Consider the following 15,822-nt stretch of genomic DNA (forward strand, 5'->3'; position numbering starts at 1 on the left):
TTGTTTCAATAATATGATATGGCCTTTCAGTAGCTTGTGCTTTTAGTTTGGGTGTCACGTGGTGTAGGAGTTGCTGGAGTCATCAGAAGAATCTAAGAATCGAGAGACATCGAAGAATCTAAGAATTTTCTTCTTTTTTAAGCAACCAGAGCAAAGATCAGATTCTTCGCTATGAATGATGTACTAGCGGCAACGCTAATTAAATAAAGTCATTTTAAATCTAATTACCGATATCACTCTGGTTTAACTGGCATACTCCGGTGGACAACACCACCTCCCGGCTCCGCCGGGAATGCAACATTCACCATCCTCTCGACCAATCAAACTCAAAACTAAAACCAATCGCGACTCAATCACGTGTAGTTTCCCCGCGCTTAATGCAGCTTGCAAGATTTTCAAAGGCTTTGGCTCGTTCGTATATATTCTCCTTTCCTCTGATTGGCTGTTGTGAAATTTTGTTTTTGTACCCGTAGATTGCATTAGAGTGCTCGAGCTGTTCGTGTAAGTGAAAAGGCAAAAATTGTTAGGCATATATCGTCTAAAACACAGAATTTTAACTTTAATCTTTTAACTTTAATCTTTAATCTTAAATCTTGAAGCCAACTGAGAGCCTGCTCTCAGTTGGCTTGTTAGCTCAATTGGTAGAGCGCTGCACTAGTATCGCAGAGGTCAGTGGTTCGAATCCCGTACAGGCCTGATTTTTTTCAGGTCTGATTTTCGCTATTGCTTAAATAGCGCTATCTACTGCGAGGATCGTGCATCATACGTATTTAATCTTCTATTTATTCATCTCAAACAACTTTACAGAAAGGAAAAATTTAAATTCACAATTTCCTAATATGTGGGAATACTGTTTACGAGTCAGCCGTCATAAAATGAAAGCTTTCGAAAATACCTTTTTCATTATTCAAAATGAAGATAAATACAGTTTCCCATCCTGCTGTCAAAGAACTAGACCACTGATATCTGTAAGTTTTGAATTTGTAATTAACTCTTGATGCTCAATTCGCACTTGATTCAAGTAACAACGACCAAGATTAACAGCTGGCTATAGTCCACACCGTTGTTGGATAAGTAAGTCACTCTTTAAGGTAATCGTGTCCAAAAAAATAGAAAGAAATGGTTCCGGCAGAGAGTCTCGAGATTTCTTTAATTCGGTGTTCAATAAAGCACTTTGAATTATGCATTTTTAATAGCGTTAGTCGGATTACCATAAAATTTACAATTCTGGAACTATTCAGCTAACCTTTTAACGCACAAAGTCAAAGCAAATGTCAAAACATTTACTTACCGTTGTAAAGATGTTTCCTCTCTTGGGTGATAGCAAATGCAAGGTAAACCCACGCAAAAGAAAACTGATTGTTACACAGTAGACGGTACGTTCAGCTGGTTTTAATAGAAGTTAGAGAACGCTATCGAAAAAGAAAAGTGCTCTTTCAAATCAGTAGGGGGAAGATGGCGACAACACATTTAACAGGGGGTGGAACACCAACAAAAATCATTCAAGAACTGGCATGCTCCCGGTCTATGGCAAGTGGAATACAACAGCACGCATATTATATGTCACCAATCCACATTCTGTTTTCCATCACAGCATTTCTTGGAAATTCTCTTATCCTTGTTGCCCTTCAAAAGGAATCATCTCTTCATCCGCCGTCCAAAATCTCAGTTTATCGTTGTCTGGCAACAACAGATCTGTTGGCTGGTCTTGTCTTCCATCCTTTGGCTGCCATCCATTGGATGTCCTACATTTACAAAGACTTTAGGGGTCATTGTCGATGGACATACCAAGCAAACGTCCAATCACTCTATGCGTTATCTTCAGTGTCTTTGTTCACGATGACGGCAATAAGCGTGGACAGGCTTCTCGCCCTGTTTTTAGGGTTGACATACAGACAAACCGTAACTGTAAAGTGCATATATGTCGTTTTAATTACTTTTTGGATTACGTCCGGTGTCGTTGCCATATTCCGTATCTTAAATTACCACATAACATTTTGGTACGGCTTTGCAGTCATAACATCTTGCTCAATAATCTCTTTGGCTTCATACACAAGATTTTTAGAGCGCTTCGTCATCATCACACTCAAATACAAGATTATGCTCAGCAAAATCTGGCCCAACCAAATGCACTTAACCTCGCGCGATACAGAAAGGCAGTGTACAGTGCACTTTCGGTGCAGTTAGCTTTAATTGCCTGTTATCTACCTTACTGCATAGTGGTAATTTTGATCACTTTTAACAAATTATCCCCAACAAATTCAGCCGTCTGTGGGGCACTAAAATGCTCTTTGTCTCCTTTAACTCAACTTTAAACCCGTGTCTCTACTGCTGGAAGATTAGCGAAGTTAGACAAGCAGTAAAGCAGACAATCAGACAAGCCCTTTGCTGTCCGTAGAGCCAATCCTGTTCAAGTTATACATCATGATTGATTCTTTTAATCCTTGTTTCTGAAAGTACTGTAGGTTAAGAGGGAACGAATATATATGTGATCGGATAACGAGAGTAAAGACTTCAAAAGAAAATGTACTGGCTACCATTGTAAGGTGAGTAAAGACAAAACTATTGATTTACTGATTTCCTTACAACTGATGAACACCCAATTGCCAAACACTTATCGGTGAAATCATTGTAAGAAATGTAGTTTTCGTATCATGCGCTCAAATAACGAAATCACCGATGCCTTATGTTTGCCATGAGAAGCAACCGACTCTTTAAACCAATTTGCACTTGAATTAATTTCTACAAAGTAAAGATAAACTCATAAATATAAATAAAATAAATTACTCTTTCTGCAATTGCTTAAAACGCAGCTCACCTGCGAGGATCATTGTTTTACTTAAATATAAACTGCTGTTTGTCAAGAAAATAGCCAACGTTGGACGTGACCTTACTATATTACGCTCTGTGGCTAATTAAGCACTTAAAGGATTAAAGCCTCTCAAGTTTTCTGAACAGAAGCCTATAACCTTGATCAATATGTGCTTCCATTCTGACTAATGGAGTTCCAAAGCTTTCGCCACTATCCATTACCTTTTAACGTATTGAGTCAATAAATGTTTGAGAAATTGCTTTCCGTTGAAGAAGTGTTTCCTTTCCTATGTGATAAACAATTAAAGGCTTAAGCATAAAATTGAAGCTCTTTTAGACAACTGATGGTGCGTTCACGCATTTCAAATGATTAAGCGCCACTAAGAATGTCCGGCTTTATTCAAATAATTTTGATTAAGAAAGGTTTACTGGGCAGGTGTGGTTGGTACGAAATATCTCTTAATGTAATCACAGAAAACCTACAGTAAAAAGAAATAAGAGCTTATTACAGGCAGAATAATGTCGACAAATTTAACCGGAGGTAGAATACACACAAAAATATTTCGGTAATTAGTGTGTTTCCCGTTTTTCGCAGGCGGAGTGCAAAAAAACGCATATAGTCTTTCACTTCTCAACATAACTTTCTCCCTCAGAGCATTTCTTGGGAATTTTCTCATCCTTGTTGCCCTTCGCAAGGAATCTTCCCTTCATCCGCCGTCCGAACTATTTTATCGATGTCAAGCAACAACGTTGATCTGTTGGTTGGTCTTTTAGTTCATTCTCGATACACATACCTTGCAAGCTTTGTAACAGGTTATGCATGATCAGCGTGTGTTAACGTTGCCCTATAAGCGTGGACAGACTTCTCACCCTGTTCACGGGGCTGAGAGACGGGCAGATTGTAACTTTAAAGCGCATACATGTCATCGTGACCACTTTTTGGATTATCTCTGGTGTCGCCGCGTTATGTTACAATTTAAATAACTACAAGTAATCAAAAAGGCCAGTAAGAGGTTATATTTTTTAGTACAACTAAAGAGAGCTAGGGTTCCCTTACAAGACCTAGTACTTTTCTACACATCATGTGTAAGATCTGTAACAGAGTACGCGATACCTGTCTTCTATAATGCGCTTCCGCAATATCTAAAGAATGAGCTTTTACGTTTTGAGAAACGGTTAATTTCCATTATAACTGCGGGTGATTGCGCGGTTGCTAAAGATTTAGGAATACGACCTATCTTAGAGCATTACGAATTTCTATGTCAGAAGCTTTTTAAAGGTAACTTAGACAGTCCAAGCCATAAGTTAAAGGCGCTTCTTCCACCCATACATAAACCCAACTATAACTTCAAAAATAAGCGCCAATTTAATATGCCACGCCTTCGCACTTCCAGAACGATGAACACTTTTATAGTTGCTATGGCAAAGAAGTTTAATGGCTAGATTTTTATCGATACGATATCCTTTACTTTTGTTACGGCACGCGTGATAAAGATAGTGATAATAATGATGATAATGATAATGTAGATACTTTTAATTAATTTACATTTATTTTAATTAATTTACATTTATAGCTGATATATTTTATTTAACTTATTATTATGTTATAATATTGTAAACTGCTGGTATAATAAGATGTGTAATTAGGTTTTTGAATTTTAAATTTCAAATTTCTTGGATTGTAAAAATGTGTAATTTAGCGCTCGGGCTGAAAATGCTTTTGAGATTAAACTATTTATTTATCTATTTATATATCTATCTATCTACACAACGTTGTGATTTGGCTTTATACTTATACCATCTCATTTCATAATCTCGAACGCTTCCTACACAAAAGTTGTTCACTGTCTTCGTCATCATCACACTCGAATAAAACGGATAATGTTCAACAACAGCCGAGCCAACCAAATACATTGCACGACGCGCGATACAGAGAAGGCAGTGTTCAGGGTATTATGGGTGCATTTAGTATTTGTTCTTTGTTACGTACCATAGTGTGTACTGACATGTGTGATCTTTTTGGAGGAACAAATTCATCACATCTACTCTTCAGTGGGGGAATAACACTGTCTTTAGTTACCTTTAACTTATCTTTGAACCCGTTTCTTTAATACGGAAAGATCAGTGAAGACTGCTCTCCGTAAAGTTTAAAACAATAAAAACTAACAAAGCTAACAGGTAGAATCGGTTATTATTTCGCTGCATTATCCCTCATCGTAGCGGCCATCTTTTGGTAGCGGAACTATGGCAGTGTTGCAGGAGAATCATCCTACCTACAAATGCAGTTCTAGTCTTTATCACGCTCAAATAGATGATCATATTATTACAACGGTCGAGCCAACCAAATACACTGAACATCGCATGACATAGGAAGGCACTGTACAGTGCACTGGGAGTAGAGTTAGTAAGGAATACAATCGAAAAGAAATCAAACTACGCGAATTGTTGTTTTTGCTCAATGCTATCCAATACGCTTTCAGTACAAGGATATTTATATTTAATATTCTGCAATTAAGTTTGCATAGCACAACGTGTGTGGACAGCCCTATACAATGTAGATGTAAAAATAATTAAATGTTCTCCTGAGACTGTATCAAAGGTACAGAACTTGACGAGAGCATCAAACAGAATACACTTCTACGCTTTAACTATCTCCCCTGCTGTACTTTCGTCTTTTCTTCAAAAATGCTAAATAAAAGGAAACAACTTCTTGATTGGAAATGTTTCTAGTCACAAAAACGAAGTTTTAACCTGTCTCTTTGATAATATCAGCAATGTTTGTTACCTCCATGAAGCTGGAACAGCCACATAACCCAGGCGATTAACTCAGTGATTTAAAAACGTACCAAGCTAATTGAAATTTCAATAGAGGCCTAAATAAGTAAATGTCAACAGAAAAGACAAGCAGGTAAATAGATTAACATGCCCATTTCAACAAAGGGCTGCTTAAAGTTACGCTCTACAACTGACTTTTGCGTCGCTCCAATGACTGCTGAATGGCTGTTTTGTGTTTTCTCTGTTGCTGTCTCTTTCTGTTTTTTTTTTTTTTTTGTTGCTGTTGTGGTTGCTGTTGGTTACGCAGTATTTGTTTTCATTTCCAAGCTTTTGGGGGGAAAATTCTCCCTATTCTCGCATTGAAGGAGTTAAAGAAAAGTCCCATTTCTACCGTTATGACTGGCAGCTGTTCATTCTCTTCCAAGTCTCATCTGTCTAACCATTGTCCTCATCATATCCCTATGGATGGGGAATTATTGAGACATTTAACAGAACGTTATGGGCACCTAAGTAGTCGATTAGCTGCTCAGATACGTGGGAGGTCGCTGGTTGGAACGAATTCGAAATGAACAAATGATTCTCACCTTATCGCATTTAGCTTTTCTTCAACTGATTCCCAAGCATTGCGATCCTCACTAAATTCTAGAAGCTCTAGGAATAAACAATACAGAAGCATTAAGAATGCCTCCCTTGGGGAAGTTTAAGATGCAACTTCTTAAGAGCTGTTTGTTTTTTTATCTCCTATTGTGATTGTAATTTTAAAAAAGTTGAGTGAAAAAAGCCAACCTCTCCTTCCTAAGCTGGTATAGCAAACTTCGCCCTGTCAGTTTTTTTTTTCTTTAGGGCTCCAGCTAGTTAATCATTGGCAACATCATAACAAAACTTAGACCCTTAGTATATTTTTGGTGATGCAAGAGAGGCTTTGGACTATCGTGATTAACAACAAACCTTCCGCAAGTTTCGTTTCACTGATCCACTCTCCTTCCTTGTAGTACTTTACGCGCAAATTCTAAATAATACAAGCATGTTTATCACTGGCATTAATAAACAGTTTACTGTTAATCAAGAGAAATGCTCACAATAAGAAACTTGTCACAACCTAACAACGCCAGAGTTTGGGCTATACTAAGATACCCTGATTTTCTGTAGCCAGAAGTAAAATGTGAGGCATTTAGTGGTAAAGATTTACTTTAATTCAAGTTGTATCAACAAAGCTAGTTTTCCACCCTGTCACTCTCGAAAAGTGAAGTATTTGCTTATTTATTCTTTGATATCCTCCTAATGTACTTTCCCTTAACACTCTCCCATTTAAATCACACTTATCACAACTTCGCGCACACGCTGACATGACTTATCGCCCTTGATAACGCCCTCTTCTCTAGTCAACAATATACCTAGGTCTCCAAACTTTATACTAACATACCAGAAAAGGAAATCTCTCCATGCAAGTGAGCTGTAAAATACGATCCACATCATACTCCAGACGGGCGACTTTCTTGGCCTGTGTGTAGGTCGTGCTCATCTGTGCTATGAGTATGTTGAGCAGAATCACAAGTACAGTTCCCATGTACGTCAGCATTAACAGAATTGAGAGCCAGCTGCAAGAAGAAAACAACCAAACACAACTTGAAGAGACTCATTGCATACAAAGCCAAACATTTACCACTACGGTACGCAATAGCAACGCAGTATGACGTAAATACGCGCTCGGCTATTTCGCTGAGCACAGAATTTAATACTGTCGCAGGTTCTGTAGAGAAGTAGCAATTACAAACTCACTTGAAGCTTGAGTAGTCTTCCGCAATTGGTCGTTGTTCGGACAACGCTCGAAAACCGCTCAATAAAACATCTCCTAAGCCACTAAAAAATTACAATGACGCAAATTAAACACTGTTAGCAAATTGTATCGTCACTAAATACACCACAAGCTTGAGCACCCATGTAACTCGTACCACCTACTAGTTCTTTTCAGCTCAGTTGGTGGCAAAATCCATGCCTAATCATCGCTGAACAACTTGTACATGAAATCATTCCATTTTTTTAAAATGGTAGGTTGATAAATAATAAAAAATAAGGTAACTGTTTTCGAGACCCCTTAAGCACCACTTAGTTTTAAAATAATCCTAAAGAGAATCAGTGTCAAGGAGGTGTGCAATGAGTCAGATTTACCTGAATTGATGGTACTGATTAGAACCTTGACGTAACGATAAAAACAAGGCACAACAAAAGGGAAGAAAGACCACAATAAAAACTGCAATAAACCGCGTCAAGTCTTGCTGAATGATCTTAGCCAAGGTATTTGTATATAATCCGGTAGACCTGGAAAATATTGAAGGCTTTGTATAAGAAACCATGTTACAAAATGAATGGCTAAGTCTGATAAAGTCAAGTTACCTATGACACACTTTACACTTTTTTTTATCCAAGGTTAACAAATTGTGTAACGAAGCGATCGACCATTCCAATTTTAATGCCACAGCCGCACTATTTGCATCAGTGCCTTCCTAACATTTAATATTTCGTGGCAACTCAAATAGATTAAAGCATGCCATTTTACGGGGAATATAAAAGTTTGAGTTTTACAACACACAATCAGACCCACGTTCTGACTATTCAAAATGCGGTAATCGGAACATTTTTAAGTTCATGGATGTAACCAGCATTCAGAGTTAAGAGTTTTCGTTTTGCAGAGGAAATCGAGTAAATTTCCTGTAATTTTTTCTCCCGGAACTTCACCAGCACGAATAATTCTTTTACTGCTCATGAGGTGCTTTTCACTTGGATGAAAATCAAATCTTACCACTGATTTCCGATTTTTAAAAGATAATTCAAAAGTCATAACCACGGATTAATAAAAACAACTTGTTCAGTTAGACTCGTTCGAGTTCTGCAAGCCAAGGTTAAGATGATTGGAAATTACAAGGGTAAGATTTCTGTATACTAGCCACATGTTATTATGTATATAAACAGGTCTAAAACAATAGATTTAAGACTAATTTATCTTCAAACTGCACTATAGGCAGAGGACTGAAGAAAATCGAATTTAAAAATGTCCCATAAAGTACAAATCTTAAGCTGGAATTGAAAGGTAAATTACCTTGTCACGCAAGAAAATTTAAATATCCTGAGGAAGTTGAACAAGACAGCCAAGGATGCAAATATCCACTGTGCTTTACTTCCAATGTATCGGAATGGTATTACACACAGGATCAACAGCAGGCCTAACCATTCAAACAGGGTTATCCACTCGGTGAAATATGATTGTCTCTCGCTGCAAGAACAAATGCCTGTTACGACTTGCCTTGAGCGCTCAATGGCTTGCTTTGTTCCACCCTTCTCAATCAAGGTATTAAAATAATAATATTTATACTCAATAAGGATTTAGACAAAGTCAAATAGCGGAAAGCAGTCATTGTATGGAGGTAGGGGTGTAATTCGCAACTATTTATTATATAGAGGAGAGCATGTTGACAAGAAGCTCCTTCGTCACTCTTCAAGCAAACTGGGTCCAAGGGGACATTCATATCAGGGACAAAAATGTGGGACTAAAATATGGGATTAGCCTGAGTTTTTAAAAATTGGACCGTGACGGCATGTTTTATGACGTCATGGTATAGACAAAAATGTCTAAGGCCCGAACTATGGAAAACGTAGAATATTGTGTTCATTAAACTATTCTTAAAAAAAAAGCACAAAATAACATAAATTATTTAAAATGTTTCAAGCCTTACTCGAAACAGCTGTATACATGTTGTGTCGAAGTTTTTGAGCTCGCACGAATTGTCTTGTATCTTAGTAACCCTTCTCAGCCGCAGCTTTATAGTTTGATACACCTTCATGTTTTGGCAGCTAGGATTTTTTTTTCTTTCCAAAGAAAAATGGGATGGTCGGGCAATGGGACACCAAAACAATTAACAATTGTTTCAACAGTTAAAAGCGTTTATACTTACATTCTCATTTGATTGATCTCTTCACAGATATAAAACACAACCAGAAGGAGGATGACAACCTCACAAAATCCACGTAGCATATCTGCTGCACCCCTGTACTGAGTGGGGTCCAGTTTAGTAGAACCATACAGCAGAGAGTATGACAGTAATAGCAAGAAAACAACATAGAATGCAGCTCGAAGGCTGTCAAAAAAACAAAACACATCTGAATGCATGGCTATGTGTTGAATCAAATTATGTTCGACTCAAATTTCTTAGAAATTCAACAAAACCAAATCCTTGGGTTTCTTTCTTCTTTGACCAAATAAAGCTTGACATCAACAGCTAAAATTTTGTTGAAAAATAAGAGCGAAACACTTTTGGTTCCAGGGCTAGTTTGCCTATTTAAACTTCACTTCTCTGCAGGAAGTGACTTTTAATGAGGTGCGACAAGTTTGCAAAAATGTAGCAAAGGGAAGGGTAATTTGAGGATCCCATAGGCTTGGCTATCAGATCCCCTGCTTTGAAAAGTTGAACTTACTTTGCATACGTTGAATCGCTTTTAACCTGATTTTCTATCACGATTAATGACAACATTTCTACAGTGATCTCTCGAATAACCCCACAATGTTTTTTACACCTCTTTTAGGCATGTCATGTAGGTATGCGGAACGTTTACATTTCTTTGAATTTGCGGTACATTTTTAAGTGAAAATGAATTGATCAATAATGTCTCGAAATTTGTCCTTCTTATTAAAGTGTTTATATCTCGTGCTTGTTTTAAAATTCTTACCAATTTTGTGGAAAATTTGGCCGAAAAGGGTACACTTATCAGATGAGATGGTACTGACTTCCTTTGCTTTATTAAAACATAAACTCTACAAAACAAGCTAAATAGCTCACCTAAGAAACCAGTGTCCATAACTTTTCCATTTTGTTTTAATTAACATTCTGACCACAGGATGCTGCAATGCCTCCTTAAAGAGAAAATAAACGAGGAATCAGTAAGATAGGTGTAAACAACTTCAGTGGGTAGGACTATTTTTTGGGTGGGGGGGGAGGAGTTTAAACAAGCCCGTACAAAAATTTGGAGACTGATAGAGCCTGAATACGGCCTGATTACTGTTTATAGAGCTAACACCTACATGAAAAGAGCTGGACAAAAAGATTGTCGAGCTCTCAGCTGAGCCCACGACCGGCTGGACAAGGCTAGCAAGAGCAGGGCAAGAGACTGACGAAGATGAATACCTTCAAATATTTTCAAGTCGAGATGTAATTTATCAGTGGCTTGATTTCAGAGCCCGACAAGAGACTGCCGCGTGCCAGACAAGCAGTGTTGCAAAGTAAAATTTTGGACCTGAAGTCACAGTATCACAGAGCGGCGGTAAATCAGTTTGCCAAAATGTAACCTTTTGTTCATTCTATTTACAGGCTGCATGACTGCTTTGCTTCGAAATAAAAGGGCGAGCAAATTCCAAAAACGGTAGACGATGCCATATCGTAATCTAAAGTCTCATACAAGAGCGATCGGTGAAGGAAACTTCTACGGTTTGAAGAAGACATGCAACTAAGTGGAACCATGCGTATGCCTTATTTTCAGATAAGATACAGTGCATTCGCTGTATTTTAGTGTTTAAGTGTACTAAGATTTGTTTATAAAAAACCATTTTGTCGTTATTTGTGTGTTTTATGAGTTGTACGGCCGAAGTAATGCGGGATTTTTTAGCTACATCACCAATTAATTTTGTGCTGTCAGGCTAATATGCTCGGCTCGTGTTGGGCTCGTATTCCCGTTCTGAATGATTGTTCTTGTCTGGCTCTTGTCAGGCTGAATTACCGCTCTAGTCTGGCTGAGGTTCAGCCTAATGTCTGGCTTGAGCAAGGCTCGCTTCTCGTTCTGTATAATTCATTTTGTCTGGCTCTTACGAGTTTCTTTACCGCTCGTTTCCCGCTCTGTGCCAGGTTCTTGCTAGGCTCTTTACCACTCTGTCTGGTTCAGTTCTTGTCTAGCTGATGTTAGGCTCGTGTTTGGTTGAAATGTTAGGCCGTTTTTTGTAGGCTCTTGTCCGGCCAGACAATTTCGTACGGGAAGTACCTATCATCAACATTATAATTCATGACTTGAGGGACGTCAGCTCGGACAATTTTCATTTATTTTATGTAAGTCAGATGGTACTCCTGCTTGCTGGGATTACACATAAGCAAATAATTTTGAGGGTTGGGAAATATTTAGAGGGTTACCATATATAAAGGCTTAGGATCTGAGGGAGGTACTACTTGGTCAGAATAAAGCAAGTACAAAATGTTTGTCGGGTGTATGTCTCAAAAAGGCAGGTAAGATTGGAGTACTAATTGAACTGAGCTAGCTTATCATGATATCTAGTAGGCTAGACTGGGGGAGGAGTTATGATGTACAACTCTTAATGATAGCTACTACTTGTCGTTTAGGCAGATGTAAAAGTACTCTAGAAGAGTCAGAAGTTAAAATTGCCTTGTTATAGCTCTTTGCAATCACTTGTAAACAAGACTTGCTTCTCCAGTTAAAATGATCATTATCTGTCTGCTGTCCTCCTGATGACATAAGTGTAGGAGGTCGTCCTCTCTCATCAGCATCCAAAATATGATAGAAGAAGTGATAATTCAAAGGATTTTCAGTAATTGTGCTCCAAGCCCCTTCGATTGCCTTTTTCTCCTCTTCACTCCTATACCTTTCCTTGCGGTTTGGAAGGTATGGCCAGTGTGGATTCACCATCTGGTCTAGAACAGCCACTACGGTTTTCTGAAAACATAGAAAAAATTGCAATAGAATAGAACACATATAAAAGAAGTATTGGATTAGTTGACTGTTGGAGCCCAGAGGATAGCTAGGGAAACCATGAGGCTTTCTAGCTGCATGCTCCCTTTATATTATTATTGTATTACTATCATTATCATTATTAAGTAAATATAATTGTTATACTTGTTTTTATTTAACTATTTGTTGAATATTAATTAGACAATATTTTCTTGAATCATATCTCTCTTATGGAACAGGGTACCAATGAATATGTGGGATGCAGCACGTTATCTGTTTTGCATGAGACAAATATTCTGCAACACTACACTCTAGCATCATTGTACAGCCTGTAGTTCTTTTCAATGCCTCAAAAACTGTGCTATAACAGTACCCACATGCAGTATTTGACTGTCAATTTTTTTGTCTTGCAACCAATTTAGGGAAATTGTTAAATATATACCAATATCTATATTCTGCCTGTCCACTTAATGGTATTTGTTGACCTCCAATTTTTCAAGTAAATTGATTCAAAACATAACTTCTTAAAGACATTTGAAAAAAATCCTTACAACCATTTAGTACCGGTAAACACAAACTACCCACCTTCATACCAGGATTTTCAATGATGGATTTGAAATTGAGGTATGATGGCTGAGGATTTGTTATATTATCTGGGTTCCATAAAAAAAAATTCTGGACTCTATAATTAAAAGAAAGTATATTTGAATATAGGCAATAAGTGGTAGCTAAAGTAGGTAGAGAGTGCTTTGAGCTAACTCTAAAATGTGAGCCCTGCATTATATTCCACTCAAAAGATACATCAGTGTATCAGTTTCATTTTCCCAGTTTGTTCCTGTTGAATCTTATAATGGTGACCAAGACCCAAAAGGTTTCATTAACAGGGCTTAGTTTCATGTACTTGTCAGTGATATGCAGGTGCCTGCCTGGAAGTAGCCACCACCAAGCATTGTCATATTAAAGACATCAGCAAACAAACAAATAATTCCTCAACAATAATATCTCTTTCTAGGTATTTCTGAAAAGCTTATGTTGAAACCATTACCCTACAAAGTATTACTATTTTACATTTCAAATAAAAGGATTTCCCAGCCTGGTTAGGTTTCCTTTTTTCCTCAAAAAATTTAGGCCCTCACAATAATTCTTTTGAGACTTTAGGGGCCATATCCTCTAAGCTCTTTTAAAAATAACTCACTGTACCTGTCATGTTGCATCATTCTAATCAAATATGCTGCCACCTCATCATTTTCTGCCACTAATGCCACTTCTACTGGTAACAGCTCCCGCTTTTTAGGAGGTGCTATGGTTTTCACACTAAGCAGTCCAACGCATTTCTTCACAAGTGTTTTAGTGACATGCAAAAATCCAAGTTCTGCAGCATAGTGAAGCAACGTTTTCCCTGTTTTATCATCCTCATCTCTAAACATTTCATATCTCTTGTTTGAGTTCAGTTCACTATCCATCAGAATTTCCAACAATCTATTTATCTATGAAAGGATATAAAGGCAACAATTAATTATCCCTTTATAGGCATAACGACTCAACAATGTAAGGTCTAAAAAATGTTTTACAAAGATGAGGCATGATATGTTTCTGTGCAATATTTTAAGTATATTAAGGTATAGACATTTTAATATTTTAAGCCCAAACTGTTTTCCTTACAAAAATTCTGTAATGTTAATACGATTGAGCAGAGTCCAATTCAGTCTGCATTTATATGATTGATAACAAAAACAGAAGGCCCCCAGTTGGAGTCCAGTTTGCTTAACATGAGTATTACCAATTAATCACGAATAGCCAAGTTATAAATTAAAGAAAGGGAAAATTTGCTTTAAAAGAAACCAAGGTTGTGATTGGTTGATTTCAACAACAACTTTAAATGTGATTGGTTGATATAAACTGAACTTTGAATGTGATTGGCTTATTGAACTGTTTGATAACAAACAATCTGACTAGAAACTGTCAGATAACAAACTGTCCCATAACAAACTGTCCAATAACAACTTGTTTGGTGAATAAGTGGAAAATAGGAGTCTTTTAGACCAGTCACAATCAGAGAAAATGTAATTTTAATGATTTAGGTGGTAAGCAGCCTCTTGTTGCTGCTCCAATTTAGTGCTAATGAGACATCACTCTCAGAAGTTTAAGCTTTTTAGTCATTCTTTTTTGTCTAATCTTTTTGGTGGAAAATTATCCTGTAAATGAAAACCTTACCTCCTTGAGATTTCTTTATTTTTTAATCTCATTCAACCTAAATTTCCTTTAGTCTATATTAGTCTATAAAGCTTCACAATCTACTGTATCTGTGAGCTGTAATATTTGTAATAAATAAGTACTAAAATTGTTGTTATGATATACAGGAAAATATATTCATTCCTTAAAAGTGTGTTAAAGAAAAAAAAAGTTTTCAAAGTGAAATTTTAATAGGATTAATTTCAAAGCTGAAAAAAATCAAAAGATGATATGTGGCAAGGTACAGCCACTTTGAAGACCATAAAGCATAAAAATTGTTCCATATCCAAATTACATACCAGCTTTTCAAGGCCTGGAAGTTTCTCAGGGTTATCATGGTACTTTTTGGAGGCTGGCCACTTCTTCAACATCAGTAGTGCTGGATCTTCATTGTCTAGTTCTCCATTATCTTTAAACTTCTGTATCAGTTTTTCGACAGTAACTTCATCCATAGCTCTGTTCCATGACCTTCCTTTATTCTGCTTTTGATTTACCTGTAAATAATTGTTGCTAACTAGTGGTTATTTAGCTTGTATTAAAGTGGAGCTCACCTTTCCCTAAGGTTGTTAAATTTTCATGCGACCTTAATTAGCATTTTATACCTCGCAGTGTATTATTGCTAACTGAATATGGTAAAGTAAAGACGATACTGAATTTTTTGCAGTTTGCCAGCGAGTTTCGAGTATTTCTCTTCGTTTGAAGTTTGCTTGCATGCGATTTTCCTTTCTTATAAAGTAGCTTCTGTCAGTAAAAGATTATTTCGAGGCTCCAGTTTTATCCACTAAGCACTGTCTGCATTACCTTTAACCAGAAATCCTCGTCAAATTCTTCTTCCATGAAATCTTTTCTGTATTAATAATCAACTTGGGTTTATGTTTCTCGTTTGCCGAAACACTTTCTATTTTCTGTATGTCTCAGCAACAATTCTTCAGTTTCCTTTCCCGTTTATTTATTACTTGTCGGGTACTTCAGTCCAACTAAGAGCTCATTTTTGCAGATAAAGTACATAACCTACTTCCCGGTAGGCGCGAAAAGAAAGATTCTCAAAACTGCTGCAGCAGAGCAAGATCATATCCCGTCAGGCTTTGGGCTCTTGTTGTTTGGTAAAAAATGTGGGCGGAGTGGGCGCGAAAAATTCTCTGTCTTGCTGATCGGCGGCAGTTTTTAGTTCTTCTCCAATCCAGGAGTAGTGAACCACCTCAGCATTTGTTTTCACTTGCCGCCTTCATGGCAGCTTTAACCTTGAAGTCCTACGTTTTGAGAATGTGATTGGTTTTCGAA

At 37.3% G+C, this 15,822-nt stretch overlaps 1 protein-coding gene and 1 pseudogene across 1 annotated transcript; one reads left to right on the forward strand and one right to left on the reverse strand.

The window, feature by feature from the left end:
- Positions 1 to 1,233: 1,233 nt before the first annotated feature.
- On the forward strand, positions 1,234 to 3,316 carry LOC148720484 (adrenocorticotropic hormone receptor-like; annotated as a pseudogene).
- A 1,975-nt stretch (positions 3,317 to 5,291) lies between these two features.
- On the reverse strand, positions 5,292 to 15,035 carry LOC111343835 (uncharacterized). Its single transcript, XM_088738845.1, has 13 exons — positions 14,841 to 15,035; positions 13,510 to 13,796; positions 12,895 to 12,991; positions 12,007 to 12,294; positions 10,419 to 10,492; positions 9,537 to 9,719; positions 8,684 to 8,857; positions 7,756 to 7,905; positions 7,366 to 7,446; positions 7,010 to 7,184; positions 6,535 to 6,595; positions 6,171 to 6,237; positions 5,292 to 6,045 (listed from the first exon to the last, which is right to left on the reverse strand). The coding sequence occupies exons 1-13, from the start codon at positions 14,991 to 14,993 to the stop codon at positions 5,997 to 5,999; spliced, it is 1,839 nt and encodes a 612-aa protein (XP_088594971.1). The 5' UTR covers positions 14,994 to 15,035; the 3' UTR covers positions 5,292 to 5,996.
- Positions 15,036 to 15,822: the final 787 nt, after the last annotated feature.

This window comes from Stylophora pistillata, chromosome 11 (genome assembly GCF_964205215.1).
Source record: "Stylophora pistillata chromosome 11, jaStyPist1.2, whole genome shotgun sequence".
In the NCBI taxonomy this organism is placed as follows: Eukaryota; Metazoa; Cnidaria; class Anthozoa; order Scleractinia; family Pocilloporidae; genus Stylophora; species Stylophora pistillata.